General features: G+C 39.4%; 1 protein-coding gene across 1 annotated transcript; it reads left to right on the top strand.

Annotated features, from left to right (window-relative positions):
* Window positions 1-1,063: 1,063 nt before the first annotated feature.
* Window positions 1,064-23,142, top strand: LOC128746393 (zinc finger protein 208-like). The gene is made up of 5 exons (XM_053843445.1): window positions 1,064-1,086; window positions 6,994-8,172; window positions 13,235-14,137; window positions 22,362-22,531; window positions 22,670-23,142. Exons 1-5 carry the CDS (start codon window positions 1,064-1,066, stop codon window positions 23,140-23,142), a joined length of 2,748 nt encoding a protein of 915 aa, XP_053699420.1.
* Window positions 23,143-24,455: the final 1,313 nt, after the last annotated feature.

The following is a 24,455-nucleotide window of genomic DNA, read 5'->3' as shown; positions in this document are numbered from 1 at the left end:
TTTTCAAAGCCACCATTGCATTCAATGAAGAATTGACACAGCGAACAGACTACCAAGTAATCGGCAAAAAGTGTGTTAAAGGTTTTTATGTAATCTACGAGTAATCCTTCAATAGAGCACCCCTCGAGCAGTAAGTGGCAAACTAAACCTTGATGTCGCTGCCATCGCTGCTATGTAACTTCAGCACAAAGAAATATTGATAAAGGTACATGGATATTTTTTGATGCGTTTGGCAAACTATTTCTGGAGGGCGCCACCGACATATTTTACACACAAAAAATCGATTACTTCCTTCGAGCCTGTTAATCTGTTCTCTGTGGAATTGATTCTGCATATTTCGCTCTTCTCTATCAGGACTGTATACCTTGTAGTTTTTTATTGCCTTTTCTGCGTCTATTTATTTATTATTTATAGTGTTTTATGAATAATAAATTATTTATAGTGTTATCGTAGTTTTGTATTTTTTGTCACCGGTATGTTCTCGGCGATTTTCCATCATATTTTGTTTTTTTTTTCATCTACTTATCTTCAGTTGTTCGTCATGTTTTCAATACTACTGCTCATTCTTCTGCCGACTTTTCGTTATCTTACCGTTGTCTATACCGTTGCCTTTTTGTCATTTTTGTCAACTCTTCGTTGCTTTTTCTTCGTATTCGTCATCTCTCTGTGATATTTTTGTTGTCGTATCATGGTCTTTTCGACAACTTTCCATTGTGTCGTCGTTTTTTTAATAACAGTGGAGTGTCTGTTGTCTTCTGTTTTTTCTTGTTTCACTTAAGAGTGGTCTTATTTATCCCATCAATCTATCGGTCGCTTCTCTTCTGTTCCAGCAACTGGCACGCTGATCCCACTGCCGGCAGTCGGCCGAAACACATTTGCGACATTTGCGGCCGTGAATATACGACCAAACCCATTCTTGCGGACCATAGGAAAATTCACATCTCAACGGAATCTCTCAAATGTGACATTTGTGGTCAAATTTATAAGACACCTAAAACACTGCGGCAGCATAAAATTGTAAAACACACGTCGGAAAAAAAGTTCGAGTGTGACTTATGCGGCAATGATTTCCAAACGAAAGAACAGGTGAGGAGTCACATGAGGGTGCACAGATCGGAACGGCCGCACCGGTGTTCGCAGTGTGAAAAAGATTTTCTAACTCGAAGTGACCTAGCGAAGCATATGAGTGTTCACAGTGATGAGCGACCATTCGAATGTGACCTCTGCGACGCATCCTATAAGTCACACAGAAGCCTATGCAAGCACCGGAAAACCCACAAAACCGGCGACCGACAGGGCCAGGAACAACGCGACGGAAAGCAATCGTTCCAGTGTGACGTATGTCATCGTACTTTCATCAAACGTGAAGAACTTAATATTCATAAAATTAATAAGCACATGCAGGGAAAGAATTTTAAATGTCCGGAATGTGATAAAAGTTTTCCTTCGAAAAAAGAAATAACAAAGCATGTGAAAACACATAACCCAGAGCGCCCACACAAGTGTCTGACATGCGAAAAACGCTATAAGTATAAATCATCGCTCGTTGAGCATAACAAATACCACACATCCGTTGATCCAAAACCTTACAAATGTGACCAGTGTTATGCTCGATTCACTCGAAAGAGTAGTCTCAATTATCACAAAAAGAAACACTGTCCGTCAAGTTTCAATTCTGAAATGTAGAAAGGAAGCTTGGAAAGGAAACAAATCCGACGAACCGCTGTTGGCGTGACCACGGCAGTGAGCAGCACTCAAAAAAAAGCGAAAAACCAGCGCAAAAGTGGACAATGGCTATTTAGGCTACAAACGATACGGAAGTTGACAGTGAAGTCTGTTCTAATAAAAACTCACTCAACTCTTGATGAAGCACGAAAGTATAAGATTTATTAGCAATTGTTGTGACACAATTTAATTCTGTATTTGAAAATAAAAATTATGAAACCATTGACAGTATGATGTGATAATAAACCCTGTTAGTCTTAATTCCGTTCTTTCATACCTGGTATTGAATTAATTTCTTTTAATGTTTGTCAGCATTTTAATAATCAGCACATGGATTGATAGCCTGCAAGATTCTTTCCATTCAAGTTCCTTGAAATCTTCCCACTCCCTTGCGAAACTTTCAGCTCTACAATGCTCTTACCCACATTGGATTTAATACTTTTGTAGCGCTGCACATAGGAGTACGTAGAACAAAAACGTGGTCAGAATTATTTCAATGAGGTTTAAGTCAGTAAATGCATCAAATAGCCCAAAAAAGTAATTATTTATGATTTTTGGATGAGAAAATTACAAGGTATACAGCTCTAAGGGTTGCACAAAAGGGTGACGTAGGCCTATGTTAGCATTATCGTTGTATTAATAACATATTTTATTCGATGAAGTATTCCTTTATGTCAAATCATTATGAACTTGAACATCCGTTCATAGCAATGAGCCTATCATGTCAATAAGAGTTGTACATATTCAATGATTGGTCATTAGAGTGTCCCAAAATAGCACTATGTCAGGAAACCCGGGGGCTCACCCCTCAAATGATAGCTTAGGGTGTCACAACAAAACTTTTATATGACGCCAACATTGGTTGCAGCGATTTAGGGGTCGCGCATTTGAGTTTTATGAAAAAATGGCATTTTTCAGGAGTAAATTCAAAAAAATATTTTTATTAATGTTATAATAGATGAAACAAGGTACTTAACTATTTTTTTCACAATCATTGGGATTTGATACATTCATAAAAAAGTTATGGTGGCATGTCTGGAGTCATATTTGGTTACAAAAATTTATTGAATTCGGCAAAAATTTAAAATTTTCGAAATTTCATTTAAATAAACGTCAAAACAGGGTATCGAACGGTGTCTCCGAGCCACGCAGCTATACTGTATAGATGGGAAATTTTATGACGAACAACTTTGCCGAAGAAAGTAAGGACGTATCTTTAAATCTCGCTGAGATATTTACCGTTTTCTGAAGGCGGAACAAAACACATTTCTGTAATTTTCAAATTTTAGTAGTTTCATGTGAAAGATGTAAATGAAAAAACTTGAACTATTTACTCTAAACGTCACTCACGGTTTTGATAAGAAGAAACGTGTACCTTCCAAAGAATTTAGTACCATTTAGGCTCAAGAATTACTTTTAAAAGGGCGTCTCTATTTTAAAAGGTACTATGTTTGAGAAATTGTATATCCTGAAACTAGGTTTGCTCCATAATGAAGCCTAAGCGGTAGTTTTTGAAAATTGAGTTTTCAACATGAAAAAATAAACACTGAAAAAAAATTCACTATGTTCTAAAGTCAGGATAAATGTAAAATAAAATATACAGGAAATGGTAACTTCGATTTTTTTGGAAAAATAGTGGTGATTTGAAGCATTTTGAGACTTTTTCTGAAATGGTGCAACATTTATCAAAGGATTTTGTAGAACAACGACTTTTATGAATATTTTGTAACCTAAGATTATTATTACTTATATTTCTTATTATTATTCTTATATTTCTCGTTTCTGCTTGACAACACGTGTTCAAAATAATAATTAGATTCTAAATGCAGCCGTATATAAGTTATTGAAAAAAAATTTAATATATTTTATTTTTTTATTTTAAATTTGCCCCTTTCATATGTTATCCGTGTTATATTACCATGTTAGCAACTAGAATAAATAATACCTTTCAATTTGTCTGAATACACCTTGCTGATTCTACCATCTACTGATATTACAAAAAGGGTTAAAAAAAATTTCAGTGTTTATTTTTTCTGGTTTAAAAATCAATTTTCTACAACTCACGCTTAAGCATAGTTTTGGAGCAACCCTAGTTTCGGGAAATACGATTTTTCAAATATAGTAGCTATTAAAATAAATACGCCCTTTTTTAAAGTGATTCTTAAGCCCAAATGGTGCTAAACTCTGTGCAAGATGCATATTTCTTCCTATCAAACACGTAGGTAACGTTTAGAATAAATACTTCATGTTTTATCATTTACCTTTTTCACGTGGAACTACTAAAATTTGAAAATTGCGAAAATATGTTTGGTCCCGCCTTCAGAAAAACGTGAATACGTCAGCGAGATTTGAACATACGTCCATATTTTCTTCGGCAAAGTTGTTCGTCATAAAATTTTACATCTAAACAGTATAGCTACGTTACTCTGAGATACTGTTCGATACCCTGTTTTGATGTTTATTTAAATGAAATTTCGAAAATTTTAAATTTTTGCCGAATTCAATAAATTGTTGTAACCAAATATGACTCCAGACATGCCACCATAACTTTTTTATGAATGTATCAGATCCCAATGATTGTGAAAAAAATAATTAACTACCTTTTTGCACCTACTTTAACATTTCTAAAAATATTTTTTTGAATTTACTCCTGAAAAATGCCATTTTTTTCATAAAACTCAAATGTGCGACCCCTAAATCGCGGCAATCAATGTTGACGTCACATAAAAGTTTTGTTGTGACACCCTAAGCTATCATTTGAGGGGTGAGCCCCCCCCGTTTTCTGACATAGTGCTATTTTGGGACATTCTAATGCTAAGTCATTTGTCTTTTTAAGTATCTTCATCATTTAATTTGCATTTTCAAAAAGTGTTACTCAGTCTTTTAGAGACATATATATCATAATGTTTTCTATATCCCATCGCCCTGTTAACAGCAAGGTACGATGCTAATCTAACAAACCAGTCGTCGCATGTACTAATCTCGGCTGTGTGGTACTGCTAGAGTTTAATAGGATCCTTACACTAGCCCTGTAATTGTCCTGTACTCTAATAACCGGCTGCGAAGCCTGCCGATAAACAAGGGTAATGTCCTCAACACGGTTATACCCAAAGCTTTGCTCTACTTGCATCGCAAGAGACTAGGTAGTATAGCCTAGTTGTCGGTAAAGATTCCGATTTTCGCATGCCTATATTTTCGTTTTAGACATATCTTGGCGCAGATGTATTTTGCATATGGAGCATTGGAAAACGGTGGGCCATTTGGCTATTGGAAGAGCTTCCTTTATTCCGGGTTCGTAGACTCCGAAACCTGTCCCAATGTTTGATCCATTTGAAAAGAAGCAGATGGTACCGGATGAAAGAACAGGCCCTCCATTGCTCCATACAGTGCGATCAGTATCAATTACACTGTACGGAATATCCATGTTAGGCCGTGCCAGTCAGATATTGTCGTTACTGATAGTTTAAGCTCCCTTAGTACACGAAGGTGACCAATTTGGTCCCCCTTAAGTATGTTACGGCACCTTTGCAATCTTAGTGCACCGAGTTCGGCTTCCTTCTTCACATGAAGGCAGCATGCATAACATTGCCTCCATGGCTGCAGTTGGTGTTGTGAGCATAGCGCTGGTCACTGCCAGACATGCCAGGCGTTGGACTTTGTTTAGCTTGGCCTGCCCTGTCACCTCATTCACCTTTGTGCAACATACAAGAGCGGCATAAGTTAGTCTAGGCCATGCAATGGTAGTGTATGACCAAAGAGCTAGTTGAGGTTTCAGTCCCCAGGTTTTGCCAAACAGTGGCTGTAGTTGCTTTCTTGACAGCACTAGTCCGGTTCAGTTTATGATATGATCCAGAATAATACCCAGATGTTAAAATTCATTGCTGAAGCATAGTCTGACGCCATTCAGCGCAGGGGGAGTAAGAGTATGTCTCCTCCGCCTAGTGAATGGTATCACGACTGTTTTGAAGGAATTTATCTGAAGCCCCTCTCACGTAAACCACGAAATAGTGGTTATTGAGCTCCCAATGAGGCTGTGATTTCCTTGCTTGACTTGATAGCATTGCTTGAATCCAGCTCATTGCCGGGTGATCAGTTCCTTTATTAAGCCGTGTTAAGTGAAGCGAAGTATGTGTTGTCGAAAGCGCCTTCAATGTCAAGAAAAGCACAAAGTGCCGTCTCTTGGTATTGAAGAGACTTTTCAATCAGTCTGAAAGCTTTTGGCAAGGTTTTATCTTTTTTGCCTGCCTTAGGTATGAACACCACCCTGACCTTCCGCCAGCTTGCCGGCACATGTCCCAACATAAAGCTGGCACGAAAGAGGTTGATGAGCTCGGACATTATAATCTCGTTCCCTTTTTTGAGAAGATGGGTAATATGCCATCCGGACCCGGAGACTTCACTGGTTCAAAGGAGCTGAGTGCCCAACTGATTGAAGTCTCCGTAAACAGTCGGCGTGCAAGTAGAACCGAGTCGTTTGACACATTGCGCGCCGACGTCGCTTCCAGTGGACACTGTCGAACCAGGGAAATGCGTGTTTATAAGAATCTCCAACGATTCCCTAGTAGTAACCGTGAGACTGCCACCATTGTTATGGTCCTTGGCTAACGCTTTTTGGAGTCGCGCCGCCTCAGGCAGAGTTTGGATGCTTTCGCAAAACTTGACTCTGGACTTTCTTTTGGCTTTGCGAAGCCCTGCGTTGGATTTGGTGAGAGATGCCCTGTTGTAGGCCTCCCAATTGAGCGTGATCTTAGTCCTGGTGAATGAACGCCTAGCCCCCCGACAAAGGCTGCTGAGCGATTCATTCCACCAGGGCACGTCACGGCAGGCTGTCCGTCCGCGTGGTTAACGGACAGTTAGCGGTATAAGCATCAATGATCCTACTCCGTAGGTCATTAGCTACAACGTCCAGCTCAGTTGGTGTGCGTATATTAATGTGACAGAAGTTCCGAAAGTTACCCAGATGTTCTCTGAACGAACTCCAGTTGGTTTTCTTCAGGATTCTGTTCTCTCCGAACAGAGTTTGCCTCAATATCAAAAACGATATGCCTATGATCCAAGTTTCTACTTGGCCCGGGGTCCTTAACAAGTAACACAAACAAATTAACAAATTTTCCTTTCACCATCAGGTGAATTAACAAAATAATCGCCAACATCAACCGGTTGGCAATTTTCTTTATTAGCATACAATCAAATTTTCATCAACTTGCTTCACTTAAAAGCGGACTTGTTTATCTCACCAATCTATCAGTCGCTTCTCTTCTGTTCCAGTAACTGGCACGCTGATCCTACTGGTGGCAGTCGGCCGAAACACATTTGCGATATCTGCGGTAAGGAATACAAGGACAAATACATTCTTGCGAAGCATAGGAAAGTTCACACCGAACCGCAATCTTTCGAGTGTGACATATGTGCCACCATTTTTAACTCACCCGGTGCACGACGGCGGCATAAAATTAGAAAACATACGTCGGAAAAAAAATTCGTCTGTGACATATGCGGCTATGCTTTCCATACGAAAGATCAGCTAACGGGGCACCTAAAGGTGCACAGCTCGGAACGCCCGCACCGGTGTTCGGTTTGTGGAAAAGGCTTTCTAGCTCCATATATGCTCGCACGACATATGCTGACCCATAGCAATGAGCGAACGTTCAAATGTGATATTTGCGGCAAATCCTTCAAGTCAAATGGTGGTTTCCATAATCACAGGAAAATTCACTCTGACGATCCGCCCTTCAAGAGTGAGATATGTGGTGCAACTTTCAACTCATCTCGAGCACAGAAGAATCACCGCACTTTAAAGCACGACACGACGGAAAAGAGTTTCGAACGTGACTTCCATCACGACAGGGAACATCACGACCACATTTGTGAAATCTGTGACCGAAAATGCACCAGCAAATTTACTCTCACTTGCCATTTGAGAACTCACACCGGAGAGCGACCGTTCGAATGTGACGTATGTCATAAAACTTTCGCCAGAAGCGATAAACTTAGGAACCATAAAATCAAAAATCACACGCAGGAAAAGAATTTTAAATGTCCAGAATGTGAGAAAAAATTTTACTTGAGAACACAGTTAACGCAGCATCTGAAGATACATAAGCTCAAGCGTAACGTGGGTCGCTCACACAAGTGTCCGATATGCGAAAAAGTCTGTAAGTATAAATCTACGCTCGCTAAGCATTTGAAGCGACACACAGATGAACGAGGATATATTTGCGACATCTGCGGTGCATCATACAAGTCATCTAGTGGTTTACACATGCACAGGCAAATTCACACATCCGTTGAGCCGAAACCTTACGAATGTGACCAGTGTAATACTCGATTCACTCAAAAGTATAGTCTCAGTGTTCACAAAAAGACTCGCTGTCCGTTAAATTCCAATTCGGGAATGCATCAGAAGGAGCGCTTGGATAGCGACAAATCCAACGAACCGCTATTCAAGTGTGAGATATGCGGTGGAACTTTCAAGTCATCTCACGCACAGAAGCGTCACCGCACTATAAGGCATAGGATGGATCAGAGCGAATCTAGCGGGGTTTAGAATACTAAATGAAAGTCGAAGAATCCCCTGAACCGGCACAACACGGAGGAACGCCCGCATAACCGCGCGACATTTGCGGACCCTTCGCTTGTGAAACATTGGCGCGATCACAGCAGCGATTTAACGTTCGGAACAACCGCTGGAATGAGTCGTCTCAAAAGAAAACATCTACAGACGAAGAGTTTGAAGGTTCCTGAAGAGTGAATGAGAAGCGCCAAAGTTGAGGAGACGCCTATTTCGGTGTTGCTGAGTCAATATGATGCCAAACGATATATGGTTACAAATAAGACCATTGCATATTTACGACGCTCTTTTAATGATTGTACATTTATAAGCATGCAGCGTGCTTCGTACGATGGAAGAGGAAATGTTGTCCAGCCTAATTTACGGAGGGCATATAAGAGAAATTGTTTTTATACTGATTCTATTCTCTTTTCGTGCGTGGTGGAAAAAGATGACCATACAATGCTGCAGTATACCAGTATTGAACTCAGATAGGCAATGTATAATGTACCATCAAGTGAATGGATCCACAAAATTGTAGGCTAAGGCGTGTAATAAAATCTAGCATGTTATTTGCCTTGTGTATTATTGCGTTATTATGGTCGATAACAGCTAGTTTGGAGTCTAAGATAATTCCTAAATCCCTAACTTTTTCACATTTTTCTACTATTGGATTTCCGAATTAACTTTGGAATTCCCGTGTAATTCTTTTTCTACTAAATGATATTAGATTGCATTTTTTACATCTAATTCTAATAGGCTTTTTTACACCATATGTAGATATGTGTATTTCATTCTGGAATACATTGATGTCTTCTTCATTTCTTATTTATAAAAAGGGCTTCATGTCGTCGGCATATATTAGCACTTTAAGTTCCTCTGAGAATGAAGGAAATGTTGTTTACATACAAAATAAAGAGATGAAGTCCCAAATGAGAACCTCGAGGGACCCCAGAAGTGAGTTGAATTGGATTCGAGTTCTTTCCGTTAAATTTAATTACCTATTTGTTGGCGGTTAGTTAAATACGTTTCAAGTTCAAGCCATTTCAAGATCCCTGGCCCAATTTCAATTTTTTGCAATTTGAAAAGCAGAATGGGAATGTCGATGCGATCAAACGCCTTGCTGAAGTCCGTATTAAGTGCTTCTACATGGTTTCCATTATTCATTCCATTCAATCAACGGTAAAGTTTCTGTAATTCTTTCAATTTGAAGGAAAAATTTTCATTAATAATTACTTCGAAAAGTTTTGGAATGATAAGATTATAACAATACCACGTTAAATACTTACGTCAGATTTCCGGCTCGATTTAATGATAGAGCACTAGAAAAGAGCTTTTCCATATTGTTGGAAATATTCCGGATTCCAATGATAAGTTAAAAAGTCAAAACAAATGAGCTATTATAAACTCCATTGCAAGATTTTTATCTAAAATTTATCGAGACATCTAAAAAAATTTAAAGCCTGCAAAATGCTTCCTGGGCATGAAGCTGATTGACGCTTATATCTATTAAAAATTCCGGGTAAAATGCAAAATAGTCGCGATCGCGATCTTCTTCAGAAAATGTTGTATAGATTTCTTGAAACAATTTTGAAACGAGACTACAAATCTTTTCAGAGTTATCCCTAACACTTTCATCAAGATGCCCGAATCTTACGATCTGAAAAATATAAATGTCTGTTAAGAATTCAGAAAACTGCGGATACATTTACGTAGTCTGATTAGAGTAAAATGTTGCTTAGAAAATTTTTGATCATTTGCTATCATTAACTCATCTTTTAAAATTTTGGTCTAATTTAACACCGACCACATGATATCGCGACAAGCAATCGAGTTGAGCGGGCGAGTCGAGCAGTTAAATTAAGCTGTTCAGTCAAGCAGTTCGGTTGAGCAGTTGAGTCGAGCAGTCGAGTCGTGCAGTTGAATCGACTGGTCGAGTCGAGCAGTCAAGTCTAGCAGCTAAAACGAGCAGTTAAGTCAAGTAGTCCACTCGAGCAGTTGAATCGAGTAGTCTAGTTGAGCAGTCGAATCGAATGGTTTAGTTAAGCAGTTAAGTCGAACAGTTGAGTCGAGCAGTCGAGTCGAGTAGTCCAGTCGAGCAGTTGAATCGAGTCGTTAAGTCGAGCTGTCGAATCAAACAGTTAAGTCAAGCAGTTGAGTCGAACAGTCGGGTTGAGTGGCCAAGTCGAGCAGTCTAGTCGAGCTGTTGAATCAAGCTGTCAGTTGAGTCGAGCAATCAAATCGAGTAGTCTAGTCGAGCAGTTGAATCGAGCAATCGGGTTGAGCAGTCGAGCAGTCGAGTCGAGTCGAGCAGTTGAATCGAGTAGTCCAGTAGAGCAGTTGAATCGAGCAGTTAAGTCGAGCTGTCGAATCAAACAGAAGTCAAGTAGTTGAGTCGAGTAGTCTAGTCGATCAGTCAAATCAAGCTGTACATCGACCAGTCGAGTTGGGTAGTTGAACCGAACAGTCGAGTCGAGCAGTTTAATCGAGCAGTTCAGTCGAGCAGTTGAATCGAGTAGTCTAGTCGAGCAATCGGGTCAAGCGGTTCAGTCGAACAGTTGAGTCGAGCAGTTCAATGGAGTAGTCCAGTCGAGCAGTTGGATCGAGTCGTTAAGTCGAGCTGTCAAATCAAACAGTTAAGTCAAGCAGTCGGGTTGAGTGGCCAAGTCGAGCAGTCTAGTCGAGTTGTTGAATCAATCTGTCAGTTGAGTCGAGCAATTGAATCGAGCAATCGGGTTGAGTAGTTGAGTCAAGCAATTCATTCGAGCAGTTGAGTCGAACAGCGGAATCAAGCAGTTGAATCGAGCGTCGAATCGAACAGTTTAATCGAGCAGTCTAGTCAAGCAGATGAATCATGCTGTCCAGTCAAGCAGTCCATTCGAGCAGTCGAATCGAACAGTCCAGTCGAGCAGTTAAGCCGAGCATTCGGGTCGAGTAATAACTCAAGCAAATGTGTCAAGCAGTCGAATCGAGTTGTTAAGTCGAGTAGCCCACTCGAGCAGTTAAATCGAGCTGTTCAGTCAAGCAGTCAAGTCGATCTGTCCAATCAAGCAGTTGAGTCGAGCAGTAGAATCGAACAGTTTAGCCGAGCAGTTCAGTTAAGCAGTCCAGTCGAGCAATCAAATCGAGCAGTCTAATCGACCGGTTCAGTCGAGCAGTCTAGTTAACCAGTTGATCAATCGAGCAGTGCAGCAGTCGACCAGTGAGGTGACTGAGAATACAACCCATTGCTACGAAAGCATGACGTCCGGTCAGGGACCTGTTTTTAGTTACCGATAAGCCTCTTATGACGTCCTGTCAGAGACCTGGTTTTCGGTACAGACATAAGCCTCTTATATAAATAGAAGACAGATGTCTACAGCAGCGTCGACATTTTCTTCGTTCTTGAGAAAATGTTGCCAATTAACACAGTTTAATCTGTTAGGTTAAGTTGGGTCTTTGGTATTTGTGTATAAATAAAGAATATTCAATTACTGTGTGAAATGCTTCATTTTTTCACAGTGTATTTAATGATTCAGTCGCACAGAAGTCTTCATAAATGTTTGCTAAAGCTAAAAATCTAGCAGGTGCGCTATAACAACCACAACACTTTATAGTTTTACTTTCAGTTGCAGATTAGCTTAATTATATCAACTTTGCCTTCCCAGAGTCAATGAACAACATTTAGGTGTATCCAAAATGTGACCAAACTGTTTGTTCCTCCATAAGCTGTGCTTATGGACTTCCTTTTTGGGTTCTCTTGGTTTGGTCCCTTTCGGTTTTATTTTAAAGCCATGCCGATATGAATAATATGTAATTGAACTGAAAATGTTCGGTAGTACATCTAAAAAATGTTTTAAGACAGGAAGTTTTGTGATGAAACACTTTATTTTTAATAGGTCCCACTTGCCCCGGGTGCTCCGAAGTGCCGATCTTATTTCGACCCATTTATTTAATGCCGTTTGTTTGGTGTTTGAAATGCCAATTATAAATAATCTATAATTTTAATGCATGCGTTTGAGTAGTATCTTTCGTTTCTAGAAAGGTTCGTTTGAAAAAAATAAGGTTGAAGAGAATTACTAACTCCGTTTCCACTTACCCCGTATTCCCACTTGCCCCGGAGTACCTTATAGCACCATTTATTGTGACAGCAATACGATCGAAAGTATGTAAACAATTGCATACAACTAATTACATTAAAGTTTATTGTGAAAACATCAATATTCATGGTAACTTACAGTGCTTTTCACTGTTTCTATGAGGCTTTTCGATGTTTTGTAACAGTGAAATTCAATGTTTCTTCGCTCGCTATACATTTTTATCCGGGAGAATCCCTCTGAGATATTTGAAGAATAACTCCCAGCACAGTAGTGCACCTAATCCGAAGTGTATTACCTGGGCTGGACAAATGCTTGGGAAAAACTGGCTGGAAGAGAGTAGAGGAACCTAAATATGCGACAGGCTGCCGTCTAAGTGGAAGAAATCAGCATACCAATCTTCTCGTTAAATTTAGTTCTTCAATCTGTTACCATTAGCTGGAATAAATTTTAATCGGTCGGAAGACATTTTAATCACCAAGGTGATTTCTTAAGCAGTGCTTAACCTTGACCCAAGCTATCACTGTTATAAGTTTAAGTACTAGTAGTATAAGTAGTAGATATTTTGCAAATATGAACAAAATACTGCATTTGAAGCTCATTTATTTTCAACTGATTAAAATGGGCGCCGCCTGATTAATCGGTTTTTTACCCTATTTCAAAAGATTCGGAATCAAACTTTTAGTTGCATTACAATTACACGGACCTTCGGGTGTTGAAGAACAACACATAAAAAGTGACCTCTGTTTCCAAAAAAAATCTCCATCGTCAACCGACTTGCAATTTTCTTCCTTAGGCTGTTAGTCAAAAATCAATGATCGACCGCCTCAAGGGTGAACCTATTTATCCCACCAATCTATCAGTCGCTTCTCTTCTGTTCCAGCAACTCGTATGCCGTTCCTAGCGGTGGCAGTCGGCCGAAACACATTTGCGATGTCTGCGGTCATGGATATACGACCAAAACCTACCTTCGGAGGCACAGGAAAACTCACTCCGAAACGCAATCTTTCGAATGTGACATATGTGGTAAAGTTTGTAAGACCCCCTGTACACTGCGGCGCCATAAGATTATAAAACACACGTCGGAAAAAAAGTTCGCGTGTAACGTATGCGGTAAAGCTTTCCAGATGAATCGACAACTAACGGATCACCTGCAGGTGCACAGCTCGGAACGCCCGCACCAGTGTCCGGAGTGTGGAAAAACGTTTCGGGCTCGACGTCTGCTCGCGCAGCATACGCCGACACACAGCGATGAGCGACCGTTTGAATGCGACATATGCGGCGCCGGCTTTAAGTCACGCAACGTCCTACTGAAGCACCGGAAAACCCACACCAGTGTGTATATGTGCGACATCTGCGGTGCATCATACAAATCACATTCTGGTTTAGACAGACACAGAAAAATCCACACATCCGTTGGGCCAAAACCTTACGAATGTGATCTGTGTAGTTCTCGATTCTGGGAAAAGGGTATTCTCAATTCTCACAAAAAGAGACGCTGTCCATCACGGCCTAATCGTCCCAACGAATCGTCTATTTTGAAGACGAGGAACGATGGCCGCTCCAGTCCGGTGGAAGAGGATAAGTTAGGTCAGTACAAGTGCGACATCTGTGGTGCAGCGCACAAGTCGCCGAGCGGCTTAGCGTTTCACATTTACAGCAGTCACAACATTCATGATGCTTCGGGCGATCCGAAACCGTACAAATGCGACCTGTGCAGTTCGCAATTCGTTAAGCAGAGCAGCCTCAGTGCGCACAGGAAGAAACATTTAAAGGAAAGGAATGGGTGTTAGGCAGATTATTTTATGCAGAGGATAATAGTACAATAAAAAAAACAGCTCATCAGATCAACTAGATCTAAGGGTTATTTGCTATGGACCAACATACATTTCAGACTTCAACAATCGTGACACAATTCATTTCAGATGTATTTGAAAATAAAAATTGTGAAACCATTCACAGTGTGATGGGATAACAAAATCTTTTACCTTTTAAATTTTTATTTCATACCGAATACAATACAGCAAAGTATTTCTGCTTCAAGAATACATGGCAAAAAAGTGACGAAAGGACAATAAATAATGGTGAAACGAATAATGGTGAAAGCGAAGAAAAGACGAATGAATGACGAAAAGACGACAAAAAACAGCAAAAAATACGAACAGATAATAAAAATACGACAAACCCCTAACAAAAATACAACAAAGAAATAATAATACAACGATGAATACGAAGAACAGACAACAAAAAGCCGACTAAGGAACGACAAATAGGCCAGACAGTAAACAGGCAACAAACGTACGATGAAAGAACGGTAAAAAACAGCAAAAAGACGCTGGAAACGAGAGAAAAAGATAATGACAAGGTGAAAAGGCCATTGAAAACAGATGGAAGACGACAAAAGTACGATGAAAAATCGCCGAAAAGACGCCATATGACAACAAATCGCTGAAAAGAGACAAAGAAATGACGTAAAGATGACGAAAATAAGAACAAAAACTGAAAAACTGACGACAGAGTGACGGCAAAAAGATGAAAAGGGTTTCAACAAGGCGTCGAAACAACAACAATAAGATGATACAGAGATGTCCAAAACAGCGACGAAAAACGATAAAGAAAACAAACACGAGAAAAAGACGTTAAGAAAAAGTGTCAAAAGTGACGGAAATAACATGAAAATACGGCTAGAAGAGGACGAAAAGACGCTAAAAGAGCAACCAAAAAGGAGCAAAAAGCCGTCCAAAAAACCAACGAGAGAAAAGGTGATTAAATGATGATAACAAAAATCGATCAAAAGATGAGAAAAATAAACGAAAAAGACTACAAAAACGTCGAAAAAAGTGACGAAAAATGCAAAAACGGATTGACAGCAAATAACGAGCAGACGACGAGAATGTGATGTAAAAATGGCGAACAGATAAGACGTTAAACGACAGATGGATGACCAAAAAGACGGGGAAAAGGCGTCGAAAAAACTACAAAAAGATAACGAAAAAAAAATAACTTAAAAAAGATGAAAAGACGACCCCCGGCCCCCGGGGCGACGTAAAGGCAGTGAAAAGATGACGAAAAAGTGATGACAAGTAGCCGAAAATGCGACGAAAATCAACAAAAATATGACGAAACGACACCAAAAAAAAACGCCAAATAAGTGACAAAGAATGTCGAGAGAGAGAAAAATTACGAAAAGAATAAAAATAGATGCGAGAAAATGCGACGAAGAGACAAACGACAACGATAAGAAATGCCAAAACAGACTACAAATGAGGACAAAAAGACGCTATCGAGAGCAACCGAAAACGCTACAAAAGACAAGGCAAAGACAAAGAGACGAACACCGAATCGACAAACCACACGTGCAAAAAAAAATGAAATAAGAAAGCGGAATAACATTGATAAAAGGCGAACAATAGCGAAAGTCGAGTGTAAGCGTCCCTAATTAATTTAAGTGAAATCTCAAATCCACATGAAATTAGTTAATTCAGGAAATTACTAATTTCCTTCAATTAACAATACAAACAAAACAAGTGTGCAATAAAATTGGAAGGAGAGTCATATGTAGTTCCAATTAGGCCATTACAAATATTTAATAAAGTTTTTGTCCTTCCGGTGTTCGGCCACTCAAGGAGGGGGCGAAAAAAAACAAAGTAAATTTTTTAATCGAGAAAAAAAAACATTGATTTTAAGAATTTTTATTTAAGGTTTAAACGTGAAAAACGAATCTATTCTTGCTTATAATATATACCTTATTATTTTCTATGCAAAAATATACGAAAAAAGACAAAAACGAAGGAAATTTTTTTTGGACGATTTTCGGAAATTCCATTGTTCGAATTTCCATTTCTGTTTCGTGCTAGAAGCGTTAATTCAACTCGGAGACTCATTTTTCGAGTTTTTCAGACCGTAGAGCCCACAGACAATTAATTTTATAAAAAGAAATTTGACTCATATCCTACAAATTATTTTTTTACCCACCGATTTTTCAAGCCAATTTCCAAGGGGGGGGGGGGGGGGGTGACAAGTTTCTATCAATGCTACGTAACCCATAGATGTTTATTTGCATCTAACGTTCGATGAAAACTTATTTTGAAAATCAACTTTCCTAATAATTTTTACAAGGAAATCGTTTAGTGAAAGCGAAATTGGGACGCATGTAAGAAATTTTTTTATTACGCTTAAAAACCACGTTGATTTACTAAGAAAATAGTAACATTCTGATGGATAATGAAACCAGCTAGCCCATGTTGTTGTCAAATCACATTTAACATAATAAACCGTCGTGAAAAGGTGCAAACACTACGCAATGTGCAATAGCAGGACACCGCCTCTAGTTTCTGATAATAAATAACATAAGTTGGCGAGAGAGTATGCTTGAAACTATCAATGTTTCCCTGTTGAATACAACAGATGTCGTTACTTTGTAACGCATATTGTGCATTTCCGTTACAGCTGAATTTTGCGCGACAATAAATTTACTGAACACAACAACCTTACTCTCTCACGCATCTCAGTTTCTTTTGTGTTTATCGTTAATCGCAATATAACCTTTGACACCTGAACCAATGAATAGTTGGTAAACATTGTTTTTATTTATTGCGTTCATGTTGCGAAAGTTTATTTTTTCGAATTGTAATGTCGCAAACATAGGGTAAAGAACTAGTTTTAAGCAGTCTAAGCGGGTCACTGATTGTTTTACCTTATTACCAGCGATGGGTTAACTAAGTGGGGGATATCAGCATACCAATCTTCTTGCTATCTTTAGTTCTTCAAGCTGTTACCATTGGAAGACACTATTGTTGAGCTAAACTTTTGATTTTCCGCTTTAAAAGTTGGAGCGGCGGAACTAATTTTGATCAGACCGAACCCATTTTCACCCGCAAGGTGCTTTTTTAAGCAATCCTGAAATCTGAATTTTTTTACGTCCCCTTAAAAAATCGCTCGAACTTTTCCCCCTATTCAGTAAGTTCGCGTTCCTATCCGCGACCTATACTAATCGGCATCTGATGCGTAATCGGCGTAGCGTATCGGCATAGATGCGTGAAATGCCATCTGTCTAAATTGTTTATCGGGGCATACACTCACCGCACCGTTCGGCAAACGGTATTCGTCGTCTCTTTTATTCTCTGGTGTTCTTATGGGAAACTGCGAGTTTGGCATCTCACTCGCTGTTCATAAGGATGGGAGAACAAAAGAGGTAAACATATAGCAGTACAAATGATCCGACTCAGAACAGTGTTGTCAAAGCAAATAACATTGAAACACATCGTTGCTTTATTAAATCACTGAGAAAATGTTCGAAAATTATTGAAAAAGCTGTCTTTTGTGTTGTTTTTAATAAAGAAAAATAATTATGAACATACATTTCTCTTGAAAGTATTGAACCACGTTTTCACCATAGGAGGTTTCAGTTAATTTCAAACTAAAAATTCTTATTTCCAGAACCGAAACAGTGTCTTGGCAACACGATAGTTCATCAGTTGTGCTGCAGCTGCTGCTACTGGTGAACAGGTTCCGTCAATTCAGAATTTGTTTTCAGTTTTGTTAGAAAATAATAAAACTTTCGGCTAGTGACAAAGCCTTAGATAATAGAAAAAAAGAGACTGAATAATATGGTATGTGAAAATTGAGTGCTTGACTTTCAGAGTGGTTGTAATCAGTGCTGAAAAATGTGATGGATTCGTTAGTAGCGAGGTGGCGATTGCCTTCAGCAGCTGAAAAATGTACGTTTTTGGACAACAATTTTTAATTCATCATATTTCTTGTCGGAAATCCAATAAATTGTGTTTGCGTGAATCAAATGTATGGTTAAGTGATTTGTGAAGATGATCCTATCAAAAGATTTTGAAAATATGAATAAAACAGTGCATTTTCGGCTCATTTATGTTCAACTGATTAAAATAGGTGACACTGCTTAACTCGTTCCTTACCCTATCAGCTCTTGGCTCTCGGTCAGGCTTTTCATAAATCCCTATAAATGTATCTTTATAGGGTTTTAGCTTTTCAGGGTTCTCGGATGACTGGTAGTAAGATGCTATGGAGGGTGCGCGACGTTAGGCATACGGACGTTAGGCATACGTACGATAGGCATACGGACATTAGGTATTATGGACGTTAGGCATAACGGACGATAGGTATAATGGATGATAGGCATAATGGACGATAGGCATAATGGATGATAGGCATAATGGACTATAGGCATAATTTAAAAAAAATCGCTTTCCTATGAATACGCACTTGAGTCAATCATCACAATATAACCAATAGTGCGTCACAATATAATAAGAACCGGAGCCACTCATTCAACATAAAGTCATTGTGCATAATGCTGCTTGGCATTACGTCGTTTGCCATAGAAACATCCGTGAGACCATTTGGCAGAAAAACATATGGCATAACTACATTTTCATAGAATTCCGTGAAAAATGTTTTACGACGCTTCACAGACGATTCAAACGAGATGGGCGCAAGCCGCAAGGGTTACCAGCGAGCCTTCGTCGAAAGGAACGGCCACTGCGGAGGCGGCCCCCCACAGAGATCTAGGTCTAGATTTATTCGCTTTTCTAGTTCTATCGACTTTTGTTAGTTTTTCCTACCCCTCGCATCGACTAACCGAGTTGGTATCGAATGGTAGAATAACAAATAACCGAAATTCAAATGGCCGAACAAGTGCCACCGAAGGTCGAAATTGTATTTGGCCGTGTTATGAAGGGCCAAACTTTTATTTTACCGAATCACAAAAGGTCGAAACACGAAAGGTCAAGCCCCTACTTGACTAAATCTCGTCGCAAACTTTTATTTAGAAAAATATCAAATGAAGGAAAAATAGCATTTCGTAAAACACTGGCACCTTAATCTAAGAACAACAAAACGAACACATTCTGTACCTTATGTTTTATTTTGGTAATTATTTGTAGTACAAACAGTTTCTTTCTCTTAAGCGCAAATAAGTTACGCTCATTCTAATCCATTAAGCCCCACACATTTTCTAGCAGAGATAAAAAGATGAAACTCTCAGGAAAGTTTTGTTTTGGATCAACTAAGAAAAAACCGTAGAGATGTATTTTTAATTTTATCCCTATGTCCCGCAAAGGTACGCCGAAAAAATGCAAACGTATGTATTTACAGGGTGTGGGGGGTGGTATGCTCTTTTACGTAGCTTTAGCATTCCGGAGAGATTAGAACATTATATTCGAATCTAGAAGTACTGTCATTGTCGTTCCCGCTTTCACCGGTTTCGTCTTCAGAGGGTAAAGTTGCTAGTTTAAGGTGAATGAAAATTAGCAATACCTGTTATGTTTACATGGCTGTAATTTTGTTATATGTAACATCTAAGCTTTAAGCATAAACAGATCGATTAGATTTTTTTCCGATCTTTCTTTGTTTCTTAGGGTCCAATTTGGTATCTCAAACCTAGCCTTCTCTAAAACGAGAGAAAGGTGCGAGACCTATTTACCGTGTGAGTAGCAAACATTTCCACGAAGATTCAGGGCGAGACGGCCCCGCCGTCGGAAGCGCCGGCCACTGCGGGGGGGGGGGGGGGGGCAGCCCCCTGCAGAAATCACCTCTATTTAGGGGCATGCGTTTTCCTAGGTTTACTGACTAGTAGGGGTTATCCCTTAGTTGAGTCCGAACGAGCGTTAGCAAGTAAGGGCAGTATATAGGGCTTTGCTAACATATTCACGTCTTCATGGGGGCACACATTACATAAAAACAGCTGGGATTCAATAGCAATTATGACAAAAAATATTGTTTACCTACGGTTTTCATTGCTATTTTATCATTTATTTTTCACGAACAGTGAGTAAACCTATTTATTAAGTAGTTAGCCGGTTTATGTGTCAGAAAAATAAAACAAGGTGCTTTTGGCATGTGTGATGCGCCGCTGTTTCCCAGCGTCAATTTAAAAGAGATAAGGCTCATCTGATATATCATTATGTATATAGATAATTGCTGCCTATTGCAGGAAGAAGTGCAAGTCACTTGAATAAGGAGCATTCGAATTCGGAATATAAAACTGGGATGCACCCTACAGGTTTCCTTCAGTTTAATAAATAGGTAGCTGCATGTGGCATTAAGTTTCTACAACTGACAACCTTTCTTGAATTAGCAGACTTAACTGGAATGTACAATTCTTTTGTTATTAAATTATAAATGCAGCCCGCTTACTGAATTCGTCGCATACAACATTTAATCTTTAAAATAAGTCAATCCTGTCTTAACTTTTTAGCGCTTTACAGCATTCTTGTACATGAGATATCACACAAGTGATTAAGTACATATTCAATAATATCAAGATAAAAAACTCTGTGAATTATGTGTTGAGAATTCCTTTTAGTATATCTGGAAGTGATCAAGATCTTCATTAATTTTTTCCACATAATTCCACATTGATTTGTGCCTGGCTTAGAAGCTTTATGTGCTCCCCAGATCTCTAATAGACTTGCATTTAGGCAAAAGCCCTATACCCAACGTTTCAGCAGGTCAAAAGTCGCGAATATTTTCGATGACATTCGTCCCTTCGTGATTCGGCCATATGTGTTTCGGCAATTTGTACCTCGTCCATTCGTGTATCGGCCATTTTGATTCTGCCAATAAATCTACATCATTTGTTATTCCGTCCAGTCGAGTTTCGGCCATTCGTGATACGGTCATTTGTGTTTCAGTCACTCGTATGTAATCTGACTCATGCCATATGCAATACACTTTTTAACTGAGTTGATTAGACCGTTTACAAGCTAACGGCAAATTCCCTAACGTCCGTTATGCCTTCCGCACGTCCATTTCCTATCACCCGTGTAGATCTACCACTATAGATCTAAGTGCAGTAGTCTCGTATCCTATAAACAAAAACATTGTCCATTATGCCTACCGTCCATTATGCCTAACATCCATTATGCCTATCGTCCATTATGCCAAATGTCCATTATGCCTAACGTCAATTATGCCTAAAGTCCATTATGCCTAACGTATTTATGCCTAACCTCTATTATGCCTATCGTCCGTATGCCTAGCGTCCGTATGCCTAATGGGGTACACTCGCTATGGAGAAGTATTGGAAATGTAGGTTTTTTTTTTCAAAATTAGGCAGAAGTCATGAAAATTAAGTATAACAGAGTAACTGTACCACAAATAAAATATGATTAGTGATTGTTTTTCAGGTAGGTAAACATACAAAAGTGAGAAATTTTGATTTTACTACCACTAGAAAAGCGCCATCTGTTAAAAAGCAACGGTTCGTATGGTGTCCTATTGGTAAATTACCCTAATTAAGCAAACTAAGCGTTTCTCACCGGGGTTTCACCTGAGATAATGTTTTAGAGCTTCACTTTACGTAATCGAGTCGCAACAACAGGATATTTACAGATCTTAACCTCAAAAAAGCTTCCGGAAACCACGCAAAAAATTGAAGCCGTTAAAAAACCAATATATCTTTACCCACCGGTGCCACATTGTACACGTGTCCCCAACATCTATGATCAAGAGATTCAAACTGAAGATTTTGAAAATATGAACAAAATACTGCATTTTAGGCTAATTTATTTTCAACTTCAACTGGTTAAAATCGGTGACCTCTGAGTAATTTTCGCCCTATTTCGAAATATTCAGAATGAAATTTTAAAATCGATTTTTAAGCGTTCTTCTTTAGTTGCATTACAATTGCGTAAACCTAACAAAGCAAAGCTTAGGTGCTACATTCCGTTATCGAAACTTGACCTTCTGTTTTGGTACGACAGACTTCGCAGCCAGCTGTTAGAGTACAGGACAATTGCAGGGCCAGTTGCTACGATCCTATTGACTCTAATAGCCTCTCCCAGCCGAGATTCGACCACATGACGACTGGCTTATTAGACCAATTACCTCGAGGCCATCTCGCCTCCTCCAACCTCAACCGATTGACAATTTTCTTTATTGCACTAGTAATCAAAAATCAATGATCGACAAGCTTGTTTCACTTAAGAGTGGGTCTTATTTATTCCACCAATCTATCAGTCGCTTCTCTTCTGTTCCAGCAACTGGCACGCTGATCCTACTGGCCGGGAACAACGCAACGGAACTCACACCGGAAAGCGACCGTTCCAGTGTGACCTATGTCACAAAAGTTACAACAGACGCGGAGAACTTAATCTTCATAGAATCAAAAACCACACGCAGGAAAAGAATGTTGAATGTCCAGAATGTGGTAAAAAATTTCACGTGAAAGTACAACTAACAATGCATTTGAAAATACATAACCCAGTTCGCTCACACAAGTGTCTAATATGCGGAAAAGCCTTTAAAACTAAAAATGCACTCGTTAAGCATATGCATCAACACACAGGTGGACGAGAGTATATGTGCGACATCTGCGGTGCATCATACACGACAGATTCTGGTTTAAGATTTCACAGAAACATGCACACATACGTTGAACCAAAACCTTACAAATGTGACCAGTGTAATACTGGATTCACTCAAAAGGGTAGTCTCAATTTTCACAAACAGCACCGCTGTCCGTCAGGATCCATTTCTCAGATATACAAGGAAAACCTGGCTAGGCACAAATTCCACTGTAGAGCTTGCGGTAAAGACTGCCGCACAAAGGAGCAGTTGGAGGAGCATCGGAAATCGGAGCACAGCCCGGAGCGTCCGCATAAATGCGATATTTGCGGAAAGGGTTTCACTTTCTACTCTTCGCTTGACAAACATTCGCGCGACCACGCCAATGAGCAGCAGCAGCAGCCGAAGGTGCCCAAAAAGCGAAAAACTAGCTCTAAAGTTGACACGCCTACGACGGCTACCAGCCACCCATAAAGTAAAGTTCCGAGTAAAGACAGAACTCACTCAGGCAGTGAAGTCTGTTCTACCGAAAACTCGAGGGCTCCCAAAGAATCGTCTATTTTGAAGACGACGAACGATCGCCTCTCCAAAACGGCGACATCGACCAATCGCTCCCGGGAGCGACATCGGCGGTGTAAAAAAGTACTATCAAAAAGACAGCTCAACAGATCAACAATTATGATTAGGTATAAATAAAGTTTCAGAAATGAATCGAATCTGATCTTTCATCAAGTACATTATGGCTATTTTCTTAAGATTTTAGCAATCGTGACACAATTTATTTCAGATGCATTTGAAAATAAAAATCATGAAACCATTCACAGTGTGATGGGAAAACATAACATTTTACCTTTTAAGTTGTTAATTCATACCGAATACAGTAACAGCAACGTATTTCTGCTTCCAGAAAAAGCAGGTTACTGACTTGAACCGAAAAAACCCCACATGACACATCTGGTTCCATTGGCTTGATCAGTTCCGTAGTTATATAGAAATTTGTGATTTCATTAAGCCTCCCCGGTCCCAAAAACCCCTGTGCATACAAATTTTCACGCCGATCGGTTCAGTAGTTTCCGAGTCATACAGTCATACAGGAACATACAGAGAGACAGAAGTTCAGAAGACTAGCCAGTAGTCACAAGATATATCCAGTTAAGTTGAACCCCAGAATATAAGTGGGCTGCTATACTTCAATCCACACTTGATGATCATTCTGATTGGCAGATTCAGTATCAGTGGATTTGACCACTGACCGTTTCAGGCCGATTGATCATTGCTTTCATTGGACCATCAAGTCTACCCGGAACTCCTGGAGAGACTCCCCCATCTGTTCTCTTCTTACGTCTCTGAAGCAATGTTGCAGCCACATTTCAATCTGTACTTCAAACAATCTTTTCATCTGTAGGGCTCGGAAGATTGCTTAAAGTTTCAAAAATCAGTATGCTTCTGTATAAATTTAGAAAACCTGTAATTTGTATAAACAGAATTCTGTGTAACAATTTGGCAAAAAAATCTAAGGGTCTACTAAAAATAAATCTGTATGACTGCTCTGAAATCCTGGAGAGTTTCCGTTGTAGCTTGTCATGGCTTCCGTGAAATCTTTTGGACTCTTCCCGGACATTATAAGGAGTTTTTATTATAGTCCTGAGAATGGCGCATTAGGCATGGGAGATTTATCTGACTTGGCAATCTGGCATCTTTCCTTAAAGTCATTAGAAAACTTCTACCTAAGTATTTTGTTGAGGAATTTGGATACTTTTTGAAGTAGTATAAGAATTCTCTCAATA

The sequence above is a fragment of the Sabethes cyaneus genome, chromosome 1 (genome assembly GCF_943734655.1).
Source record: "Sabethes cyaneus chromosome 1, idSabCyanKW18_F2, whole genome shotgun sequence".
In the NCBI taxonomy this organism is placed as follows: domain Eukaryota; kingdom Metazoa; phylum Arthropoda; class Insecta; order Diptera; family Culicidae; genus Sabethes; species Sabethes cyaneus.
This window is presented reverse-complemented; position numbering and strand designations above follow the sequence as displayed.